Source organism: Labrus mixtus, chromosome 20, assembly GCF_963584025.1.
Source record: "Labrus mixtus chromosome 20, fLabMix1.1, whole genome shotgun sequence".
In the NCBI taxonomy this organism is placed as follows: Eukaryota; Metazoa; Chordata; class Actinopteri; order Labriformes; family Labridae; genus Labrus; species Labrus mixtus.
Window position 1 is genome coordinate 2,293,708 of NC_083631.1, and position 24,549 is coordinate 2,318,256.

The following is a 24,549-nucleotide window of genomic DNA, read 5'->3' on the forward strand; positions in this document are numbered from 1 at the left end:
TAGCAATAAAGGCATAGTTTGTTTTATGTACTTTAAAATAATTTCTGCGCGACAAATAGATGACAGCGAGCATTTTCTGATATACATTTACAACATGTCATGGTATTTTTTATTGTGCAGCATGTCTGAAAAAGGGATATCCTGAACATATGTGCTTGTAGCATTTTTTACCTGATCTCGAAGAACCTGTTGATGCACTTCACTATACAAGAAATATTTAAAGGGATGAGTGAACCACTCTAGTCTGGTTTGGGTGTAAGACAACCGGATGGTCAACAAAACCCTACAGAGGATTAGTGGTAATACAGCCTTAACTTTTCAACTGTGTCTCCTCAAACAGTGACTTGATTGTTAATGTGAATGATCTAACTTTAGGTACTTTCATATGATCATGCTTCATATGATTCTTTTGCGTTAAATTCTGTGTTGTGAGATATTTGTGTGAGCATTTATTCATGAGAACTGGATTAATATCGATAGCAGTAAAAGTTTATCCACATAATAAAGGTTATATTTTACATTATTCAGTGTATGTGCAGGTGTGTAAATGTAAATCCGTTTTTCCTCAGACAAAGAGCTGCTCTTCCTTCCCTGAGTGGCTGCGTCTCAGCTTCAGGCCCAACAGGATCTTGTGAGCTGGTGAGGTCAGTTTGTGCTCAGGAGGAAGTGTTTTTGATGTCTGACACAGAGTCTGACTCTGTCCAACACACTGCCTGTTATTGGACTGATTTATGTTTAGATCAGCTTGACACCCAGTTGAAACCACCTGGGCAGAGTCCTGTGTTGAACTGGACGAGGTCACAGTTGAAGCTGATCTCAGAGTTGATTCCAGCCCCAGCATGTACTGCACAACTTGGCGGGGGTTCAGTGACACGTCCACTTTACTCTCTGAGGCTCTGCTGGTCTGGTGAGGCTGGTGGATGTTCTCACTGTGGGCATCTAAACTTGGGGAAGGTCTCTGTGCCCCCGGCTCTGGAGAGGAGCTGCGGCTGCTGTCTGCGCTCCCCGGATGGTCGCTCGCTGGGGCCTCCTGCTGGCTGGTTGTGCGACATGGGTTAGGGAATCGGGTTCCTGGGTTATGATGCCGGTGATATTTCACTGGCTGTCTGGTGAAGCGATAGTATGGCTGGGTCCCCAAAACAGGGTCTGGCTCTCCCACTGGCTCACGCTGATGATGGCCTCTCATAGCCAGGACTGAGGCAGAGGAGGGAGAACAAGATGATAAACATAGACATCAAGGGATGAATATAACAAGCTTTGACTGCTTTTTGTTAAAGCAAACACAGAACCTTAGCTCTGGATGTTCTACAGTACAGGCTGGATCTATATGCTTATTTATTATTAATCTGTTTTATAGTTCATAGAAGCCTTGATGCTGCTTGCTGTTGTAGCCACAGAGAGAAAAGCACCACAGACCTTAAGCAAGAGCGAAGCAAGCTAAGAAGAAAAAAAGCATACAACTGACAAGGCAGGAAAAAAACAAAGGACTTGGCAGGATCTCCAACTAAAGTAAAATGATCACAATCAAAACATTGTTCTAATCATTCTTGTAAAATAATCCATCTCAATCACTCAGTTTTTACAATAATCTACAGGAAAATAGAAAAGGAAGTCTTATTTCCAAAAATAGCTGGAGGTAACGTGTAGAGCTCGAAAGAAAAAGGAACTAAAACAGACTCTTGATGTACTTCGTATCTACTTTATCTTCTTAGAAAGCTACTGAGTATAGCTGTAAACTGGAGCATTCAACTTTCTGCATGAGGGAAATTAAATAAATAAAAACTTAGGAGCAGTTTGTTACCTTGTATCTGTAGCAACAACTCCAACAAATGTAATTTAAAACATTTCCTCATGCAAGTTGACAATTATCTTACTTAAAATATCAACAACTTCAAGACTCAACATCTATACACTACAGAGGAAATAAAAACATATGAATTCAATTCTATCATTATCTGGTTTGCCTATTCTTTCTACTCAGGAGGAACTGCTCTGTCACTAAGTCCCGCCTACCTGCTCTTTCATTGGCTTCGGGGCTGAGCTGGTCCACTGCCTCATTGGATGAAGACTTGTCAGATATATAACCCTCGCTTGACTCTCTCTTGATTGTTCGATTCTGTTGGAATGACACAAATTGAGTTGTGGGGTTTTCTACAAGTTTTAATAATCTGACATACTGTATTACCAAAGTATATGAGTGATTCATAAAGCAAAGGTGATGAATTACTGTTGAATTTAGAATTTATCAAGGACTTTTTAACTTACCAGTAAACCCTTTTTATATCCCTCTGAAATAAATCTTATCTTACTTTTGTGGCTGGAGTTCATGTGGAACAGCTACTGTAAATGTTAACTAATTGTTTTTTATTTATCAGTGGAATGTCAACATAATAAAGATTGACAGGAGGCCATGCAGGTCATAGAGCGGTTGAGAAGCAGCAGCTGTCCAGCGTAAGCGTGAGGTGGCAGGCGCTAAGAATCTTAAAACAGGTAAATAAATCAGCAGAAGAAGTTTAGGTGAACTCACATGACCTATGTGTATGTCAATCAACTGCTCCAACTGAACTCATGAAGCACTAACATGCTACATACACCTTCAATGCTAGTCTGTGTTTGGACTGAGAGTTTCCTCACTGATGAACTTACTTCTAGTGAGGGTAGCCGCTCTCTGGAGGAGCTTTCATGCTCTGAGTCAGCGTTAACTTCCCCATCCAGGTGACAGGAAGCTCTGGGAGGGGTGTCAGGAAGAGGTGCAGTGGGGGCTGGAGGAGTAGGCGTACGGTTTCTCGCCTGAAGGCCAAAAATCTCGTCATGGTGTGTGATGAGGAACTCAACTAGCACAGCCTGGTAACTGGTCTCCAGCAGTGCGATCATTGACATGTCCGTAGACACAAGAGGGCGCAGCAGTGTCGGCCCGAACACAATACCCAAATTGCTCGGGGACATCTTGTTTTCTTGGTTCTCTGAAACCCTATGAAGGCAGAGAGCAAAATAAAGACAAGAAATTTAAAGGTAAATCTACTGGACGGTTTTAGTTAACTGTAACTACAGGGATTCTTAACACAGCTGCACGCTCATCTTGTAAATTTCCCCGTTGTGGGATAGATAAAGGATTATCTTATCTTACCTTTGCAGGTGACTCAACAGGTGCTGTAAGGTGCTGTGGCAATAAGAAGGAAGTCTCTGTAGTAGCTTTTGCAGGCTGTTAATGATGTCCATTATCTCATTAGTGTCTGGTGTAGGCTCCCTTTCACTCAGGTGCTGAATGTTTTTACCCACCGCGATTAAGTTATTGTACAGGTCAAAGGTTAGTAAGGGCTCTGGGAGCTGGGAGACAGTGAGGAATGGATAGATTAATTGTTGGAGAACAGAGAGACAAGTCATGATATATCTTGAGTCTCAAACTTAAATCTGGTTTTATAAGCCTAAGGCATTCATTGAAGTTTTTAAAGGTTACTTTTATGCCTTTATTAAGATAAGGACAGGGGACCAGTTGGGTACTGGTGCCCCCAATTCAATGAAGCTTTTAAATGAAGTACCTCCTTGAAGAAGTGTTTAAGGATTGAAGTGATGTCATGTGGCGAGAGGTCGGAGAGGTCCACCTGATCCTTTTGCATCTCAAAGGCCTGACAGAGCTTCTGGATTCGGGGCCTGGACCCACTCACACGATACACCCCCTTAGAGAAAAAACGAGTGATCAGACCAAGGATAAACTCAATATCTTGTTTTTCTGAACTTCAAGCACCGTGCTGGTAGATAATACCTGGACAGAGAGGGCGCGACTTTCAATCTCAGAAGTGCAGCGCAGCACCACAAAGGGCACCTCGTCCGGCCTGTCACGTGACATCAGAGACAGGTCCACTCCGAACACGGTCCCCTTCCTGTGTTCACACTCTGACTGACACACCTCCATACACTTCCTGTGCAAAGCCAGGCCGCACTGAAGGTTAAACAAGAACAAGTCAGAGGGTATTAGCACTCTCACTTAGCACCATGTGACTGTATTTCTCTTCAACTGGCCTCATACCTCCTCACATTCCACCCCGTTGACAACAATGTAGTTCTCACAATGTTTGCATTTCACCATCTTGCTCTTCATCTTTCTGAGTTGGTGTGTCAGTGCAGCTCGTGAAGGTTTACGCATCTTCGCTGGCTGACCGTCAATGCACTCTTGAAGGAGACCACAGGGATAGAATAATACACTTTAAGTTCCAGTGGGGTTAGTTGAATCACTCTTTAGAAGTATTCTATAATAGAAGTATATATATTCCGTAACAAACCTGATTCTGAGGCAATGTCCCTTTCGTCCAGGTCATCAGATGACACTGTCAGGGTGGATGCGTTTTTAGGCAGTCTCTTTGTGTGAGCTTCGGTTATACATTAGAGTGGTCCAGAGAAAGAGAAGAGGGGAAACTGATGGTGTCACTCTTTATAAGGTTAAAAGTGAAAGAATAATCACAGAAACAAATTCAGACTTGCGCGTACCGGGACTGGACAGAGATTCTAAACTGCCTCCCATACTCTCCCCGTCACTGTACCCTGCTTTCCCTGAAGTGCACAAAAAATACATGAGCAATAAGGAGATAAGTTAAAGAGGATAATTTGTCAGTTTATATAACCATGGTTTAATCATGGTGGAGTCCTTACTGCCATCGCTGTGTCTTCTGTAAGGGCTTTCATCTGTCACCGGTGAACAGTGATCCTGCTGGGAGCTGGGAGGGTTGCTGGTTTTTCGTTTGTTCCTTTCAGATAAAAAGGATTATGAACACAACTTACTGAATAAAAAGTAAACATATGTGGGGAAAAATGTCATACATCAACCTGTTTGAATTGAATGAGCTAAACATCTATGTAAATAAGGACAGAGTGAGATTGTTTTCATGAAGATGATCACACACTCATCCTGTTTTCTTTGCAAAATGTATCCATAACTACCAAAGTTTTGTTTTCAAGTAATATTAATCTAACTGCTGGCATTAAACAAATACATTTCGATATTTTGATACTCGCAGCAAACACCAACTAAAGTAAAAGCAGAGGCAGTCATTGGTCAGTGTACCATACCCTTTGCCCTGAGGAAAATACTCCTGGAAGGTAAATGTTTCAAGAGGCTGTTCTGTGCGACGGTTGCTGAGGATGTAGAGCAGGTAAGGCTCGCCAGGCTCCAGAGACCTGCATGTCAACTCCAGGTTGTGGTAGCCCAGGGGAACTGGCTCTGTCTGCTGCCGCTGGAAGTAGAACATGTTGACTGTGGCCTTCAAGAAGGAGACAAAGTGATTTTACTCCGCTAATAAAACAAACAAATACATCTGCATTAGCCTCATATATAATGTCAGAAAACATATAGGTGCTTGTTGATTTCTTTTTCAAATAAAAAAACCATAACAATAAATATATATTTTTTTAAAATTGGATTTAAACATGAATGATGTGAAGAAATCCAAAGGAATCATTTCATTGTTTTTTCTTCCATCATGGAGATAAAACTCCAAAGCATTAAGTGCTGAGATGCTTCAGAAGTAATTACTTTGCTTCCTATAAACAATGACTTACTGCATCCTAATATATAAAAAAAATGGACCAGGTCATTTAGATTTAACATTTGATTAAAATAAGTTAATATGAAAACTACTACTACATGCTATTAATATTTTTTTAAACCAAGTTTAACCATGTAAGCTTCAACGTTGCTTCACTGTTCAACCTTTTTGAAAGCATGCAGACTGGGAGACAGATGTTTAGCTTGGTGATTACAAACCTCTTTGAGCACAGTGTCTCCCTGACAGATGAGCTTGCGATTGTGGGAAATAATTTTCTCTTTGACCTTCACTAACTCATCTTGGTGGATCTTGGCGTCACTCACACACTGCCTGTACAGAAGCTCCGCCTCCATCACCTGGTGGATTTACAGAGAAGAGCAGAGAGCTAGCTGCTTAAGGAGAAGTGTACAGTTTCTGTGGTATATGTTCATAACTCTATACACAAACTGTCCTCAGAGGAACATTTGGTCCCTGGAAAATGTTTTCAATGTAATATACTACGGCAGAAGTTTTGGTGGTGGGCCCGCTTCAGTGACACTGTAACTCTCCTGGTAGCTTTTTAGCTCCAGTGTTCTAGGGACCCATTTTTCCTTGGAATAAAGTTTGTGTTTCAGTTCAGAATATATAACATAGAATTGTTTCACTTCTCCAACTTTCAAATTTCACAACTAAATCTGCATAGTGCACCTTTAAGTATCACAAATGTTAATCTTTCAAACACCATAATACCATAATCATTATATACAGTATTTATTGGGTACCAAACTGTACTAGCAGTGCATGTAGCACATAAAGGGGGACACTCACCTTAGTCTGGGCCTCATCCTTGGACTTCCTCCTCTTATCCAGTGTTTTGATTCCAGCAGTATCATCCACAGCTTTAGCAGATATAGCTTTGGCCTTTTCAAGCTCCTCACAGCGCTGGAAGTATTGCTGTCGAGCCTTTTTTAAAGCTGTCACTGAGTCATTCTAAAAACATGCAAGGAACACACACATGCACACGGGAAAATACAGTCTGAGCCATATGCAGTTTGATAATTTGGGGAATTTTTGTTTTTTCTTCAGGCATCTACTTGTCCGAAGTTTCTCAAATTGTAATAAATTAGTTTTGACAGTGCAATAAAAACATGCTCAACTTCAACAAATAAACAAGATTCCTCATTCTTTACCATCCTCTTTTGTTCTCTTGCCCACTGATCCTTAAACTCTCTGCGCCATCTTTCAATCTCATTCCTCTTGGCAGCCAAAGCCTTTGGGACAAAAATATTTGATTAAACACAAAGACGTGTAGCTGCCTGTAAAAGAAAAGAATATTTAACACACTTCACTCTTTATATGTGCTGATTCTGTACCTGGTAACAGCGGTTTTGTAGAAGCTCTGAAATCTTTCTAGAGGTCAAACTGTTCTTGATGTCTTGCTCTAGTGCCATTGTGTAGATGTACTGCAGGGGCATCATTTCCTACCAAGACAAGAACAGCTTTAAACATCTTTTTAATAGTAAATAAGGTGCAGACTATATTGTTCAGACAACACAACTCCATTGCAGGAAATAATTTCAATATGACTCAAGAGTAAAATTAAAAGGTAAACATTTAATAAACATCCAATGAATAAAGTCGTACCTGCTGTGCAACAATGACTTTTGCTCCTTCAGCTGTCTTTAACACATTTTTTGCAAATTCTTGTTCTGTCAACAAAAATGACAGTGTTACTCGGAAGATACTGTACATAAATAAAAAAAACAAATGTTGCTATAATGCTTAGAGCCTCATTTTAGACCAACTCTGTTATATCCCCAAGTGTCTATGTCCCTTTAAGAAATGGACACTATGCTGTTGTTATTAGTAAACAGTGTTGCTCTGCTATGTGTAATCCATGGTGGTATGGAGCTAATCTGTTACTTACTCATCTGTTGCCTTACATGTTCCTCACACAGCTGAGCAGGGCTACTCTTCTGTTGCTTTATATTCTCATTTCGGTCAACAGACATGTAAAACTTGGCAACCCCAGACTGGACACCTGTGCTTGATGATATCAGGATAATCACTGTCTATGTACTCCAAATGGACCCATCTCCTTTATTACCCTCCTCTGCCCTGCTAATCTGCCCTCTAATCCTTCCCCTCTGTGTGCTGTCAGTGAATAGCTCACATGGAGACTGACCCGAACGCTGAGTGCAACAAAACAACCGGTTAAATTCCTCAATTATTGTTGAATAACTGTGTTTTTCTTGTTCAACATGTGAAGCAAGGCTCTGATTTACTGTAGTCTGCAGACTACAATACTGTTTGTGACTTTTTTTTAGGCAGTTACCCCCCCCCATTTAAAAACGTCTTAACTCTCTAAAACATAGTCAAACCTCAACTAACAAAAAATGTCTTTGAACTCTAATCTACTTTTACAAAATAATTAATAGTCTCAACTTTTGACAAATACATGGCACTGCCTTTATAAAACAACCACTTCCACTTGGATAAGAGTGTTTTCATGCACTGGGTTCTCAGTTGTGAAGACAATACCGTTGCATTTTCTGATCTCCACATCTGCCAGTGTGTTCAGTTTATACCGTAATAGAGGCACGCAGCACAGGTATGTTTTGTTGTTTTATTTTGTATGCTACACTACTGTATGCATATTCACTTACCCAAGCTGATTCTCTTCTCCATCCAGGCCAGGAGGTCTTTGGCATAACGGCACCACATCTTGGCATACTGCAGCGCCGTCTCCACTCCACCCTCGCAGCGACAGAGAGCCAGGTCTGCTTCCTGGGCTGAGAGGGAGTACATCAGCATCACTGCAGGCTACTCACACTTTCAGCTGAACCATCTAATGATCAGGCAGTGTGGGGTTACACCCAACTGCTATAGTCTCTCCTCAAACTCAAACTCAAACTCAAACTCAAACTCAAAGAAACAGCAATTTAGAAGATCAGGACTGAAAACCCCACCGACTACTGAAAATATTCAGCCAAGATAAATATGTTAAAAAAATCAGTCACTTTAAAATAAGAGGTGTACACGAACCCAAAACAGGAAACAATGATTGCAAATTGCAGGCCATATCTGCTCCTCAGAACAACGATCCTGTGGTTTCTAGATGAACTGATACTGTTCTCTTTAACAATCTGTAATCCCAAGTCCCCCCCACTTGGCACAAATGAGGAAGGGACCTTTAAGATGAGGTCTCCAATTGTCAAATCCAAACGGCTTTTAGCTGAATAACTTCCCTCCTCTCCCCTCTTCCTCTCTCTGCCTGGCCCCTCCCTCTAACACCTGTTCACCTCCAGTCAGCTACAGAGAGACAAACTGTGGTTAGTGCAGTCACAAACACCACTCAGTGCCAGCGTGCATCAGACACCACCGTGTCAGAGCTCTACTGTGCTTCTATGACAACCACTCCGGCTCTTCCTCTTTGAATCATACCAAAGCAGAACAGATGATATATGAGTTACAATCACTTGGCCTCTCAAACGCTCCCCACTTTATTTACTCTACTCGTCTTTTTCTCTGAGCTCCATTTCAAGCAAATTTATCACAAAGAAATGTTTTAAAACACATTTTAGTTTTCCTGGAGCACAGAAACACCTCTCAAACTTTCACTTCTTCTAACAGTCCTAAACACAGTTCCGAGTATTCTGTTATATTTTTGACTGAGCAAGCACGCAGAGCAGAGAAGAGTGCAACAACTTCTCTTTTAAGTTCCTCACTGTGACATGCAGATTTAGTTCTGCTCTGTTCCTTTTCACAGACAACCAGTCCAGTTCGAGTTCAATAAAAATCCAAGCAGGATGAGGTTTTCTTCTCTGTCATCACAATCCTCAAGAACCAAAGGCAATTCCACAACAATGACAGATTTGTGGCCAAATGATGATGTGCTGAGATTGAACTTTATTAGCCTTTCGTTTCTGTGCTTTGTTTTAGAAAGCAGGCTCCACACAGATTCCTTGCTGCCTCATGGCTATGGTCTTCTCTTCTTGGATTGGGGATTATCCTGGTCAGGTCCAGATTGCGGAGTGACAAGCTTTAAAGAAGCACCCAGTGAGCTTTACCTCCTGGTGTGTCACAGACTGGGGGGGGGGGGGGGGGGGGGGTTGATGGGTATCAGATCTGAACCAATGGCAGGACATGATACCAGATTACCAAAGAGCATGTTAATGTGCTTGCCGTATATTTAATTGATTTTCTATGATGTGAAATGTATACCCAAATCAAATTTTCTCTGTGAAGAGTGCATCAGAAATCATTGTAAGTCTTGGTCCTATGGCCAAAAGAAGACCCTCAAAAACTCACTCACAGACAGAGCTGTGTTTTTAATGTATACTCAGTTAACCCTGGCTAGCTTTCTTTGCATTTCTATTTCTAGTTCTCTAAACACTGTCTGTTCCTGTAATTGCTAATCTCTTACTCCTGTGCTGTGACCTGTAGTGTATGTCGGTCTGAGCGTTTGGCAAAGACTTCCTTAATAGACTGTAAGTAAGACTAGACTAATTTGTCTCCTTTATATTAACAGTAAAAGCCAATTTAATACTGACGTCGCCTCTTTCTGCAGGACCCTTCTGTCACTGCTTGTATCTGAGGTAAAAACTGGGAGCAGCTGGCAGCTGCTTTTATCCATTCCCTTTATCCTAATCTTATTACCACAGGACAATTACAACTTGCAGCTAAATAGAGGAAAAATAGTGAAAAGCGAGTCCATTTAGTGTCACATGCAAGCAACAGCTCCTGAACGCCATTACTAATGATCTGTGGAGATGTCAGATGTCAGTCACAGGGTGGTTTAGGGAAAAGGACTCTAACAGTGATCTAATCATACAGAGACTAGTGGAGACACACAGCACATATGAGCTTCACAGTTTACATAGACTAGACATGCACACAATTCACACATTCACACACAAGATCATACACACACCTCCATACTTCATTTGTTCTCTCTTCATCTCTTTGTCACACAAATAATACCTGATTGTTTTCCATCAGCTTCACTGGGCTCACCACGTTTCAGTGTACAAAATGTATCGTCACCCTGTTGGAAAAAAAAATCATACTATTACTTAAAAAAAAGGCCTTATATCATCCTCTGAAGTCAAGTTTCTGTTGGTGGTTTTCTAAATTCAAACAAACAGACACACTTAGAAACAGAGAGCTTTCATATTAATTGCATGAACTAGGTTTGAATTCCTTACAGTCACAGCTTGTTCCTCTTTGACCTCTCCACTTTCTGCAGAGTTGGATTCTGAGTTGGACTGTGACTCAGTGTCTGACAGCACATCCTCCCCTGCACTAAACACAGAAATACTTTATTGAGAGAGAATCACATAGTCAAATAGCAATGCCCAAGGCTCAAGGTTTATTACAAGTATGTCAGCATTCTTTATACAAGAATGAACCTTCAGCCATGTTTCCAAGTGCACATCTGCCAGATAGATAAAGGTGACACACCAACATCACACGCTGTAGCATGAGCTGATCATTAAAACAAAAAAAGACAAGAATATGAGACAATAAGTATGAATTATTCAGTCAAAGTGATTGGAATATGGCTCTAAAACGACAAATATATGTGTCGACACATCCTGTGTGGTTTCCGACAATCAGCCGAGTAAACAGCATCAGTAAATGACACCTCACTAACCACTGTTGTTCAGAATTCAGGTCAAACTGGAAAAAAAACATCAAAGTGATGCAGGAGACGAAATAGAAGGTTACATAGTTTGTAAATGTGTCGTACTTACGAAGATAATAAAGATAGATCGAGATTATCAAACTCTCTGAAGATCTCGCTGTATCGTTTGGTTTCAGATCTATGATGCACCTTCTTCACCTCTGCAATTAAAGGAAATGGAAAAGTTAATACTGATATCTCAATCGTCTGTTAGTTGTACCCACATTAAACATAACTCAACATTGTATGGTTTGAGCACACAGACAAACTGACACTATCTCTATATAACACAAATGTTCTCCTTGTATAAACAAAAGTATGTAAAGATGACGGACTAACTGGAGTATGGACATGTATTGTGAATTTAAAAAAGTATGAAAACATTGCAGATTACTTCAAGAAATCACCAAATAATAAGATTTGTCGTTGTTGAGGTAATTGAATCTTGCAGTAAAATGCTTGTGCATGACGTAATAGATGTTTACTTAAGGAATCTGCTATATGCACAATGTACAACATGATATTAGAACATTAAAAACAAATCTTGAGATGAATGATTCTGCTAATATGACAAAATATAGAGTATAATTTATTTCTTCACTGAAGACACATGAACAGAATTTCTTTTAAATTTCTGAGAAAGAAAAGTGTTTGGCTGAACACAACTTACAGACAAATCTGTTGCATTTTGAAACAAAAGTTTAACCTTTAGAACTTATTCTACAATTCTTATTTAATAAGGATATAAACTAAAAGGGAAAAAAAGACAATTTGCAACAGTTGTGACATGTGAGCGAAAGCAATCTCTCTCTCTCTCCATTCTGGTCAACCACATCCTGCTTGCAGTTGGTGTCATTTCTCATAACGAACATAGACTCCTTGTTTTTCACATCAGCAGTCTTTCAGTGTGTTCACTTTAAGAATAAGAAGCAATAAGACGTTTCAACAAAACTTGTTTCAATTCAAATTCTTATTCTGTCTTATTTTTTTTTGTGTTTTTATTCTTTGCATCTTACATTTTTGAATCAGAGTCATTCTTAGAAGAGTTCCTGAACAGAGACTTAACAAACATTCTCCATGGATGTGAAGTTTTGACACAACAATCTGAAAGCATTTCCCTTCATTTTCTCTTTAGGCTACTGAAGAGACAAATGTAATGAGTTGAAGTACATTTAACGTGATGCCAAGCATTGCCTCTAAATGGCGATACTTCCTCGCTGTGGCCTCACATCACATTCTTTGTGCTCACCTGTAGCTTGAGAGGACTCCTCGTGTGGCACTTGATCTTCCATCTCTGCCATTTTCCCACAGGAGCAAGACCCTAGTTATGTCACTCATACATCATCTGCCCTAAAGGTTTACACTACAATACACCTATGTTTGTCAAACGTTAGGTCAACAGGAAATATGCAGTGATGTGTTGACACGCATTGAAATCTAAATTATTAGTGTGCAGCTCTGACCTTGCTGCTGTTTGTGCTTTCAAAGGGAGCTTCTTCTGGCACAGTGGATGTTGGCCAAAGTTTTCACAGCCATGGGAAGAGGAAGTGAAGCTAGCTGTCACTGTAGACCCCACCTACATTCTCACATCACCCATAGAGGAGGTGCCAGTATGTTTGAATTGTGTTGCCTTCACAAAAAACGATTTCAGAGCTCATTGAAGTAATCAGGGTAGTTTTTCAATTGCAAACCATTTTAAAGCATATCATTCAGCTTATAAAAGATATTTGACACAACAGATGTTTGACGTCAGAATGGGCAGTATATTGGACTGACAACACAGTTAAAATTTCACAAGTAATGCATTATATGAATAGATACAATTAAATTCTTTACCTCACTTATAATAAGAGCACAAAAAAATATTGTATTTTGAATTAAGTTATTCTCAATGTTCTACATAAGGGTGACTTCAAAAATATCTACTTTTAGATCTGAATAAACCCATTGAACCTTATTTCAGTGAAACAACGGCCAACAAGATAAAAGAAGTAAGAGTCAGCTCAGTGCTACTTACCTGCAAGGCTTCTTGCCCAATGTTTCAAAGTGAAAATTAGAGATAGGTTTATATGTAGTCAGTGGTTCACTGACTTTTTAGAGGTCCATCTGCAGTTCTCACATTACATGAAGTCTAGATAACAGACTTAAAAAATTAACTGATAGGGGTAAGACATCTTATCAAAGTGTTTCTTTGTAGATACAGGCTTTATATCTAGCCTTCTCTTTGCAGATGATTTCATTTTATTTAGATTGAACTGCTGAGGTTGATAAGTGATTGTAAGAAACTACATGTTTTTGAATGGACCAGGACATTCCATGGCTGCTATTACGGTGCATAATTTGAACATGATCATCATTTAATTCAAGCAATATCACATAAGAGGGAGTGATGTTCAAAAAATCAGAACTGCTGTATATTCACTGAACATGAGGCTGTAGGTGTGTTGAGGATAAAAAAAGCAAATATCAGTTTCCAAATGAGCAAATATGAGCGTCTAGTTTTATTAGATTCCATGAAGTTCCATAAACATAAAAATGTTGTCAACTTTTGTCAGCCATTTGATTTTCTGTGACATGACTTTTAAATGTGTTTTTCGAAACAACAATTCATTTTTGGATGTTTCAAATCTGTTTACCTGGTATCTGGTGTTTTTTCCATCCCCTACTTTGTCCTCCATTTGTCATTTAATCCGAGAAGAGAAGAGGAAAGGAGAAGAGGAAAGGAGAAGAGGCGGCGGGTGGAAAACTCTTATACTAATTACTGTAACAGAGGCATCCCACACAAATAAAACTTTGTTCCACAGAAAAAAAATCTGTCAGTGCAGAATTGTTCTAAGGAGAATTAATTAACAGTGTTGTTTATCTGTTCATCATCGTGTTACAGCTACAGCATTCAACTATTTTAATACAATTTTACCTACCAGAAGAAATGGTTCCACCAGAAACATCACAGCGACTACAAATTCAGCTTTTTCAAAAATAAAAACTTTTATTTCTTGTGACATTTCTAATATGTTTGTGTACAAGGCTGAATGTTCCCATTATTACCCTATAAACATCCACTTCCTGGGAGCTCAGCTTGAATTCAGATCCAAACAATTGGACTAAGAGGTGGAGAAACTCATGTAGGTTTAGATGTGGCTGGGTCGGTTCTGTCCCAGAAGTGCATTAGTAAATACTCTACAGAAGAACTTTAAAACGATCAATTCTGAGACGACTGCAAGAGTGCATCTTTAGTGATGGCCAATGGTTCATTAAAGCACAGAAATGAGACGTTTTAAAAGAAAAAAATACTGAAGATCAAAGAAAAGAGCATGCAGATGTTTCTCCTCACATATTTTTCAGAAGCTAATGATTTGACACATTTACACATCGGTTTAAGAAACGTTTTATGGAAGTGTACAACCCGGTGGTTATTGCATACTTCTTTTGCATACCTCAAAAGAGTTTCTTAAAAGGCCTTTCACAGTGTAATATCAAATAAAGACAAAGTTACTGCATGATGACTGAAAAGTTACAGTCTGATTGCATTTTTTTGCTTTGTGTAGATTAATTTCTGTATGACAGACAGAAAGCAGGTACTGCAAATGCCATTTCAAACAGCAAGTCTAGCGCCTTTTATAAAATAAAAAACTACTAAATGAAAACATGAAAAATATAGGACAAAACGGATCCCTTTATAACTTGTAACACCTGGATAAATTAAAAATGTCTCCAAACTCTGATGCCACATCACTGCTATGATGCAAAATCAAAAGAATCAAAGACATGGTTAAAGAACTGAGGGTGTTTGTCCTTTGGGATACTACATTTGGCTCTCCCTTTCAGTTCCTCTCATAGCTCGTCTCGTGCTGTACTGTCCAAAGGTGACTGGAGCACGTCTGAGTTCTGCGCCTCAGAGCTGATCTCTGCCTGCTCGTGAGTCTTTCCTGAGCGTGCTCTGTCCCAGTCTGTACGGACCTTGTCATTGTCCCACACGGTGGAGGTCTCAGTGTCGCTGATGTAGCCTTTGTCGCCTGTATAGTGTGTCGGATAAACCAGAAGAGGCTCGGCTGAGAAAGCCTTTAGGTCTCTGGTTTCAAACTGTTCCATATAATCAGACCTGTGGAGGAGACGAGAGAGTTCAGAAAAACAGAAAAAAAGCAGAACTGCTCAGCACAAGTACTTCTGTCAGTGTTTTTTGTACTAGAGAGGGTTTGAACACTTACACAGGGTGTTTATCAAACATTATAGGAAGAAACTCGTCCACTGGCAAAATCTTTTTTAGTGGTTCTACTTTCAAGAGCTTCTCTGCACCTTGTAATGACATCATATAGCCTAGTGTCCAATATGAATAGTCTGCTTCCACTAAGCTGTGTATATGAGGCACAGCTTTTTCTGGGTGATCCACTTGCATTCTCTTACGGCCAATGTAACTGAAAGAAAGAAATCAGGCAATGATTAAAAGAAATGTCACAGTATAAACGATTGAGGTCGAACTCATAACTGGGAAGGGAGCACAAACTCACATGAGATCCCAGTCTAGTCCTTCATCTTCCACCTCACTCATCAAATTCATCAAGCGACGTTTGAAGAAGATCTCAAAGCGCAGGTCGTCTTCAATCACCAAGGAGGTTTCCAGACGTCGCTCCACAATCTAAGGCAATGCACAGATTTAAAAAATTTGCCACCAATCTGTCGGATCCCCAAATGTTTAAACACTTGGCTCCTGAGGTTCACCTCTTTCCAGATATTATAGTGGGAAAGGAAGCATCCCAGCTCCCCCTTTGTCAGGGGGCGACCATGGTATGGATCACTGTATCCAGGGAGCATGTGGATGCCCAAAGCCTGAATTTCACTGGTATTCATGGCTCTGAAATAGAGAAAAAAAAAGACACGTTAGTGGAGACAAGTGTGATTTCCAAGCTCAAAAACAGAGTGATGGATTTGTTGAAAAGAGTGAACTTACTTTCCATCTACAGCTGCAATGACCTTACATTCAATCCCCTGCTCGTTTAATGCTCTCTGCATGCGCTCTCGTCGGTCTGTCCGCCTCTGCAGGTTTATCATGAACACCTGCACAAGTGCAACAGGAGCCAGGCTATGTAATTACAGGTTTCTAACAGCAGGGGGAGACATTGCGCATAGAAGCAGATAGAGGGCCATTTTTGCAGTCTCCATCTTCACATCACTCATACTCACCTCATCAAAGCCAAGTTTATCAGGTTGTTTTCTAGGAACAGGAATGTAATTGGATGGCATCACTGGGGGATAACGCACTACACAATGAGAGGGAAGATGGATGCAGAAATGGTATAAATGATATATAGAAACCCATGCTGGGTGTTATCATTAGATAAAGCTGCAGTCAGTAGAATAAAGACTTCAAGCCAGAGGGAAGAAGGATTTGGAAGCAAAAGTGAAGGAATCCAAGTTACTCACCATTCACCTCCAGCAAGGTGTGAATGAAGCTGTCAGCTTCGTCTTGCAAAGTATTGTGGGATCGCAGTGGCACGGGGAAGTAACCATAGGTCTCTTTATTGCTTACAAACATTTGGACATCTGTAGAGAGCAGAGGATACAAACATTTTCTGAGTTTCACAACAGGTTGAGGCTGCACATTCAAGGTAAATGTGTTTATTCTTTGGATTTAAGCACCAAAATGTGAAATACCTGCCATCCGAGCCGAGTAGGCAAACACAATAATGTCGTCAAAGGCCCAGCTGTATTCTGGGTGTGGCGGGTGAAAGGCCAGCTGCCTGGATGCCTCTTTCCGGAGGTCAATGAGGAAGGTTGAGTGGACCATGGAGACCGCAAAGCAGCCCTTCCGTACCTGCTTCCTCATGGGTATGTAAGCAGGGGTGCGCTTATAGTAGCCCTGTGATTAAGAGATGAGTTCAGAGTTCAGGAACATTCTTTGATTCAAACAAACATTATAAAAACACTTCACTTGTCTTTAAGCCAATCATCAGCACAGTACCTGTGAGGTCATTCCACACCAGAAGTTTGAATAGGCTGCACGGGATTCAAGCATTGGAGCAATGATGGTCTTATTCTCTTGCATCAGCTTCCAGACCACATCGGGATTGGTGAGGAGGTTATCACAGTCGGCCAACTACACAGGGGAGAGAAAACAAACAGTAAAGATAGTTTGCCAATATCAATTGATCAACTAATCTTTGTTTGCACAGCGGCAATTCATAACAAAAGTGGTCTCAATACATTTACAAAGGAGCAGGTAAAAGACCTTACTCTTTGTTATATCATCTTCAAAGACCCAACATGAATCCTTCATGGAGCACTAAGCGACATTTAGCAAAGTAACAGTGGCAAAGAAAAATGTCCTTTCAGAGGCAAAAACCAGACTCATGCTGAACAGCCATCTGCTGTAACTGTGTTGGGCTTGGAAAGTGGGATAGAGGGAGATGTAGGAGGAAAGAGAAGGGTATCAAAGAAGAGTAGCCTATGTGTGGTACAACGACGAAACAAACTTAGAAATCTACAGAATAAATGCTAACCAGTAAAGTTAAGGAGGGCTGACCTTTGGGTCAGTATAAACTGAGAAGGAAAAATACCCAAAGGCATTCATTTTGTTTCTGTTCTTTTTAATTGGAGAAAGCTGGGACAGTTTTCAAAAATTTTAGCACTAAATTATTGCATTTCTGGATGTACTGAGCTGCAAAATTATACCCCACTGAAACGAGACAACGTGGGCTGGGCTGGAGAATACAAATAGAAATGTGCTGAAATATGGTTCATGGGAAGTCAAGCTTTGTGTCAGGGAAAGAGCACAGCAGATAAGCTTTGACCATAAGACCAAGAAAAACAGAACTGTGTCCTTTTCGACACCCTTCCTGGTGCCTAAATTACAATCGTGCTTTGCACTAAACTTTGCACATACCCTCCTGCTGCTATAATTGAACAATAAAGATAGGGGAACAAACAATGGCTCAGTGCTTAAAATTGAAAGAAATATGTGTTATTATGCTTTCTTTCGTGTCTGTTAAGGTTTTTTGTTGTTGACCTACCATAAAGTAGTCTGCCCACATCTCCCGAGCTGAGTCCAGGGCTACCTGCCGGAGCTTCATGACATGCTCATAACGCTGGTCCGTCCACTGCTTTGGACCCTCTTCTTGCTCGTACCGGCTACAAGACACAGTTGGATACTTATAAGACTGAGTTTATTGTCCCTGTTAGCACTTTAAAACATTTCACTACAAACATTATTAAGTCACCAACCTGGGCTGCTCTTTTGGCCTCCACTCCACATAATGGTAAAGGCTCTGCACCTTGACGAGCCAGTCACGCAAAATGACTGTAGTGTTGTCCTTGTTATGGTCAGTTGCTACCCTGTCAATGAGCCACAAATGTAGATGATTAGATGGGACAGTGTTCAACATACGATGGGTTTCACATTAACAACAGCTGAGGCTGATAAAACCAGACAGCATTAATGGTTAAATGGAGCACCAGTAACCAAACTGGATTCAAGCTGAGACAAGAGGTGAAAGAAGACACCTCGACTCAAATAACAATGGTCTTGTGTTCACTTTCTGTAAGCTCAGTGTCTGCAGCTGTGAGAACACACACACAGGTGTTAATGATACCAGCCTCACAAAACAAATACACTGAACATCTACTTGATGTCTGTAATGGTATTGTATCAGATTTAAGTTTTGTTTTATTGAGGTGATACAGCATATCAAAAAACAGCATTACAGAAGTGAAATGTAGCCTGAAGAATCTCAGAACAGAAGGAAATGATTCAAACTGACGGATGCCACGTGTGGCACCTGGTTAGACAGCTTTGCTCTATTTCTGTGAAGGAATGTAATCTTAGCCTCAATGCATCTGCCTGAATAGCTTTATGAAGACAGTGAGAAACCAATCCACGGGCTTCCTTTTTTTTTTCAGCCATGTAGCGTATTGTAGGTCAACAGTCTTTGCTGTTTTTGCAGGAACAGCTGCACATAAGTCAGCTGAGATTGTATTTTGTTCAGGACTGCAGCCAAGCTGGGTCGTCTTGACAGATTTCACATGGATCTGTGAGAACACTGCAGCTCCTTGCTAAACCTTTCCTTCCCTCACTCCTGCTGTCCGTCCTCCTCTCATACTTTGAATAACACTGATGTGACTGCCTCTTCATGTTTAGCTCAAATAAATATTTGTTGAAAGCGTAGATTTGAAACCCTGGAATTCTGGTGCTCTAAACATACTGTACATCTGCAGTGGGTGTTTGACTACACATCTGGTCTACTGTTGCTAGTGAAGCAGCAACACGGTGCTAATTGCTTATACCAAAAGGATTCAAATGACTGTTTGGTGGCCTTTTCAGAACTTGAGGCTTTGGCAGACGGACAAGCAGCAACAGAAAGCTTACAGCACGCAGAGTTTAAAGCATGAAACAGCAGTTTGCATTTTCCAGATGCAGCTTAATGTGCTTGCAAAACATGTCAAAACAAAACTGCACTTTCCTCAAACACATAAACAGAAGACTTATAAGACCACCGGCTGAAAAAGGAGAAATGAACCCATCTCATTCCCATAAAGCCACTCAATAAAGTGAAACTTGTTTATGGAGGTGGTGAGCGAAGAGCATACCTTTTAAGCCCTCCGGGCAGTCACTCAAACTGCTCAGAGCTCCGAGGCCGACTGCAAGAGGGGCTGTTGGAGCATGTCGTTAAGTTATTATGTTAGAAACACCTCCCTTTCACTTCCCTCAATGTCTGCCTGGGCATGGCAGACAGATCTTTAAATGGTCTATAACATCCATTTGCACTTCCTACTAGATAACTGCCTTCAGAATTTAAGTTGGTCTCAATGACAGACAGGGTGTGAGTCTATGGGTTAGGTATGTGGCTGACAGAAACACATGTGGAGTGAGCTCTACTGTACAATACAAGGCTTTAGAGTCCTGAATAATTAAGCATGCAAATCAAATGTTCAACTTGTCACCACAAAAAAATCAGCAGGCAAAATGTGCTGTTTTGCCTGCCTTCAAACATTTGCTTAAAGGACTAAAACTGGATTTTAAGTAAGGCAGTAACTTTTTGTTGTAGGAGAAGAGAAAACTTTCTTTATGTTCAAAATGCGTCTCTTCTCTGAGAGGATTATAAAGAGTCAATCACTGCACAAGTTGAACATATTCAGGTATGCCTGCTGATATTGACTCAGGGCTTGAAAACTGGAGGTGGCAAAAAGCTACGGGTGTTAATGGCCAATGCGGAGATCACAAAGTCTTTCTTTGTTACAGCTAATTCATACAGCTCCCCTCGTGGACACTTGAGTCGTGTCCCCTCCCCTCTCCTCCACGTATACAGATCAATGCATGATGAGCACAGTGACCAGATGTGCAAACCTCTGGTCACATTTACAATCAACGCCGAAAGTCACGTTAAGTTGTCACTCGATTAGCGCTCTTAATTCGGAGTAAGTTGGAGATGCTTGTATTTAAAAGACATTTCAACCCTCGCCACAACTATGGCTTCAATGTTCGACTATTCGAGTATTAGCCCGTCATCCTTTGCGGGTCCGCCCCATTTTTACTTTTCTCAAACCTCAGCCGACAGTAAAGCATGCACCGTCTGTATGGAATTAAAAATGAAGACACTATAGCAAAAAACAAAACAAAAAAAACAAACTTATGACCCCCGACAAGCAACGGAGAGGTTAACTTCACTTCTTAGTAAGACCTAAAACGTAGGCTATTCAGAGAATAACTCACCACAGAGCCATTCGTTCCTTGGGATAGTTGAGACGCTCAATAGTTCCGAGGAAATAGGGCAGCGAGTGCTCGGAGTTTCTGCAGATGAGAGCGAGTAGCACCCGGGGAGCGAGCAGCGGAGACTCGGGGCTCCAGCGCTCCTCCGCAAAATATCCCCGGACAGCACCGCAGCAGGACAGGAGCCAGATGAGCAGGGTGGCGGGGAGGCACGCAAGCCCGAGCATTGCGACTATCAATTAGGAAACAACTAACGGAAGAAGTTCCGAGGTAGTGGCTCACGAAGAGACACTGCTATGTTAGAGTTGAATCTTTTTACTTTCAGTGCATCACAGAAAAGACAATCTGTGCAGAAGCAGCTCCTGATGTGACAACACTGCGAAGTACAGCTTTAAAGGGGTGGGATGTGTGTCATGGATCTTAAAGGGGATGGACCACTTACCATTAATGGACAGACGACAGAGAAGTAGATGTTATCAACATTTTATTTTTTAATTTCTATTGAAAACATGAGAAATGACCAAAGAAGCATGATTTTCAGAGGTGAGGAGCAAAAACAACACATTTACAGTCTATTGATGTAACTTTGGTCTTGTTAAGGGTAAGAATGCTTAAAAATATATGTTTTTGTTTTCTTTTTACATTTTATCTGTCTGATTTTCTCAATTTTGCTAAAAATATTTGAAAGCATTTTCTTCAACTTGCTCTTGCATGAAGGTAGACCTCTGACATACTCACAAACTTAATACAATAAGTGCTAAATGTAATGCTGGAAATTACACAGATGTCCCTTGTGATTTTTGTTTGTCATGGAACCTATCTATTTATCTCACCTAAAAAAACAACAACAGCACTTTCAAGTGAAAGTAGGAATGCAGTCTACTATTTCCAGTCCCCTTATTTAAGTATGTAGACTCTCTGTCTTTATTCAACAGATAGAGAGGCCTACAGTTTGGCTCCTGAGCCTGGCCTCTCTAACTGTATAGTCAAGGAAGCAGCTGCAGGGTCATCAACAAGCCAGAACAGCTCGCCGTTGGTCGGCACAACACGGGCTGCAGGGAAAGCTGGTCCTTCTCTACCCTCCAGGACTTCCTGCAAGAAAATGTAATTTGTTAGAATATGACAGCAATGTTCCATGAAACTCAGTTCAGCTGTGCCTGTGGGCCTTTAAACGGCTGATCTAGACATTTTCAGGTATGATATTTGTGCTCATTTTCTTTTCATCATCTTATGCATGTTAGTTTTAGTCCCAGCACAGTTTCAACTGTTCAATCCATCAAGTTTGACTACTGAATTCTCCAATTTAACCTTCTTCAATCATATTTTGCATTGTTCTGATTTGTGTCCTTCAACTGTCTGGGTTTGTGTCTGCCCTAAGTAAAAGTTGATTTAGCATGTCAAGACACAAAAATGATTCAAACGTTACCTTCAAAACTGGTGCTTTGCTTCCTCCTGTTGATACAAAAGCCACACAGCGTGCAGAGTTCACCATTGGAAAGGTCATAGTAACGCGCTGTGGCGGCGGTTTGGGAGAGTCACTGATGGGGGCCACAATCTTCTCTGTTTCCTGAGTTTGGGGTAAATCAAAAGTCATCTTTTCTATGTTGTGAAAAAAGTCACCAAAAGTGTGGCAATGTGAGAGCCACAACCCTATAGAGTATAGTAACTGTCAAAATATATGATGTAACATGAGCCAGATTGATTCAAGGTAGCAAGGACTAAGAATCAAGACCACAAAATCTTAGTAGCACTTAAATCAAAACATGTCATTGATCCATACATAGCTAAGGGTGTGTCCTGACATGTAAAACACACATTGCTCTTTTAGAGTTGTAAATCAGGAATCCCATCAAAGAGTAAATACTGACATGCCTCGTGACCTTAATTAGTAGGCCAGGCGGAATTTGATTAAATAACGGGTTAGCAAAAAAGGGGTACAGTAATGTTTCTTAAAAAAAAAACAAAAAAAAAAAACATTGCTCAATGCACAGAGCTGTGCAATTAAGTGACTTGTTGCAAACTGACAGATATCCCTGAAATACAGTACAATAGTCAAAGATTTTTCTAAATAATAGTTTGCAGTGGTGTTTTACTATTATAACAATGTGTATTTATTATATAGGAACCTAGTTTAAACAAATCCCTTAGCAGTTTAATCAACTGATCAATTTCTAAAGTCTGAGATGTGTTTGGAGGAAACTGCATCAGGAACACATCTGTAATTAATCATCATCATGATTGTGTAACATATACAGGTTAACATGATGTCTATAATGTCCAGTTCACTAAAGCACAACCCTAACCTCCAGTAGAGGGTGGTCTGGGAAGAGGGAACATGTGTGTCCATCAGGGCCCATACCCAGCAGTAACAGATCAAATACTGGGAGCTTCTCACCTGGGAAGGCCTGTGTGTTTGAAATAAGAAAAAACAATCCCGTAAATATTCAGCCCAACATTAACATAGAAAAGAAAAGTGAGCGGTCACAGATATTGCACCTCCTTTAATTTCCGGGTATAGTCCTCAGCACACTGGTCCACAGGCAGAGAGGAGTCTATGGTTAAGATCCCACTTTCAGGGATGTTGATCTTGGAAAATAACTCACCCTGAGACAGAAACAGAGGTTATATCTGACTGCATGTCCTAATGTATCCACGACACATGCACACTCCTGACAAAATACCTCGTACAGCCCATAGGTGCTCTCAGGATCATCAAATGGAACCAGTCGCTCATCACAGAAACCAACCAACCACTTGCTGCAGTCCAAATCTGGCAGGGCGAGCAGCTCTTTGCCAAGCATGGACACTAGGCTTCCTCCAGAAAGCCCCAGGGTGAACCTGCCACGGGAGGTGATTGCCTTCTCAGCCCGGGATATCACCAGACTGACCAGCACCGGACCAAGCTCCGCTGAGGAGGGGAAGACCAAGATTCTTCTAGCAGCCATGAGACAGTCGTTTGAATGAAGGAGGTAACTGGTAGAAGAAAAGAAAGGAGGAAAGGCTGGGTTTGAGAAATGTATAAGGAAGTTAAAAAAAAAACTACAGTTTGCAAGTCATCATGATTTGCCTGTTTTACCCTAATCCACATAGTTCATAGTGGTAGAGCTATTTGTTTTTCTATTAATATTTTGTTTTACCGTAGAACTAGCAACTTTAGTACTGCAGTGTTATCAGTTGTTGGCTATGCAAAACTGATAACAAATAGAGGATTTAATGCAAAAGCTACAAATCCCAGCTCTTTCTTGATTGCACAGCCTGTCGCCTATCGTGTGCTTTTCTTGACAATTTAAACGAACCTCCGAGGAGCCAGAACACCGTGGATTAAAAGTAATACTTTACCTGCTAATCTCAAGAGTAGAGTATCATGAGGAGGATTTTCAGTCGGCAAAGTAATTTTTCTCAATACTTCCTGAAACGCGTTTTCACCGGCCAATGATTGTCTTCGTTTGGACCGCATTGCATGCTGGCCAATGCAGTCATTGACGAAGTAGTTAAACTGACAAAAAAAAAAGTGAACAGATGAAGAAACAGATTAGAAACAAGCATGAACAATACACCTCAGTTAAAGTGCATATATTTCAGACGACAGGGATTACGTCTGAGTCGTGTTATTATGAATTTTGTAGTTTTTTAAGATGTGGCGA

At 40.7% G+C, this 24,549-nt stretch overlaps 3 protein-coding genes across 5 annotated transcripts; all 3 read right to left on the reverse strand.

The window, feature by feature from the left end:
• Window positions 1–6: 6 nt before the first annotated feature.
• On the reverse strand, window positions 7–12,914 carry gmip (GEM interacting protein). 2 transcript variants are annotated; one of them, XM_061065308.1, is made up of 21 exons: window positions 12,455–12,914; window positions 11,276–11,366; window positions 10,727–10,823; window positions 10,503–10,566; window positions 8,186–8,311; window positions 7,164–7,228; window positions 6,893–7,000; window positions 6,710–6,790; window positions 6,348–6,509; window positions 5,759–5,896; window positions 5,065–5,255; window positions 4,648–4,742; window positions 4,486–4,548; window positions 4,281–4,367; window positions 4,028–4,170; window positions 3,764–3,940; window positions 3,540–3,677; window positions 3,128–3,327; window positions 2,647–2,971; window positions 2,014–2,116; window positions 7–1,194 (listed from the first exon to the last, which is right to left on the reverse strand). In XM_061065308.1, exons 1-21 carry the CDS (start codon window positions 12,504–12,506, stop codon window positions 566–568), a joined length of 3,135 nt encoding a protein of 1,044 aa, XP_060921291.1. In that variant the 5' UTR covers window positions 12,507–12,914; the 3' UTR covers window positions 7–565. The 2 variants fall into 2 exon arrangements, with proteins under 2 accessions (XP_060921291.1, XP_060921292.1); XM_061065309.1 differs by lacking the exons at window positions 10,503–10,566; window positions 10,727–10,823; window positions 11,276–11,366; window positions 12,455–12,914 and adding an exon at window positions 8,565–9,585.
• A 1,254-nt stretch (window positions 12,915–14,168) lies between these two features.
• Window positions 14,169–21,279, reverse strand: colgalt1a (collagen beta(1-O)galactosyltransferase 1a). Its single transcript, XM_061065311.1, has 12 exons — window positions 20,909–21,279; window positions 18,424–18,534; window positions 18,213–18,330; window positions 17,165–17,299; window positions 16,858–17,062; window positions 16,627–16,746; window positions 16,387–16,463; window positions 16,154–16,260; window positions 15,925–16,057; window positions 15,714–15,841; window positions 15,414–15,620; window positions 14,169–15,307 (listed from the first exon to the last, which is right to left on the reverse strand). The coding sequence occupies exons 1-12, from the start codon at window positions 21,130–21,132 to the stop codon at window positions 15,040–15,042; spliced, it is 1,833 nt and encodes a 610-aa protein (XP_060921294.1). The 5' UTR covers window positions 21,133–21,279; the 3' UTR covers window positions 14,169–15,039.
• A 93-nt stretch (window positions 21,280–21,372) lies between these two features.
• On the reverse strand, window positions 21,373–24,387 carry pgls (6-phosphogluconolactonase). 2 transcript variants are annotated; one of them, XM_061065320.1, is made up of 6 exons: window positions 24,245–24,387; window positions 23,587–23,878; window positions 23,402–23,509; window positions 23,209–23,310; window positions 22,332–22,472; window positions 21,373–21,997 (listed from the first exon to the last, which is right to left on the reverse strand). In XM_061065320.1, the coding sequence occupies exons 2-6, from the start codon at window positions 23,848–23,850 to the stop codon at window positions 21,851–21,853; spliced, it is 762 nt and encodes a 253-aa protein (XP_060921303.1). In that variant the 5' UTR covers window positions 23,851–23,878; window positions 24,245–24,387; the 3' UTR covers window positions 21,373–21,850. The 2 variants fall into 2 exon arrangements, with proteins under 2 accessions (XP_060921303.1, XP_060921304.1); XM_061065321.1 differs by lacking the exon at window positions 24,245–24,387 and adding an exon at window positions 24,043–24,151.
• Between the last annotated feature and the right edge of the window lie 162 nt (window positions 24,388–24,549).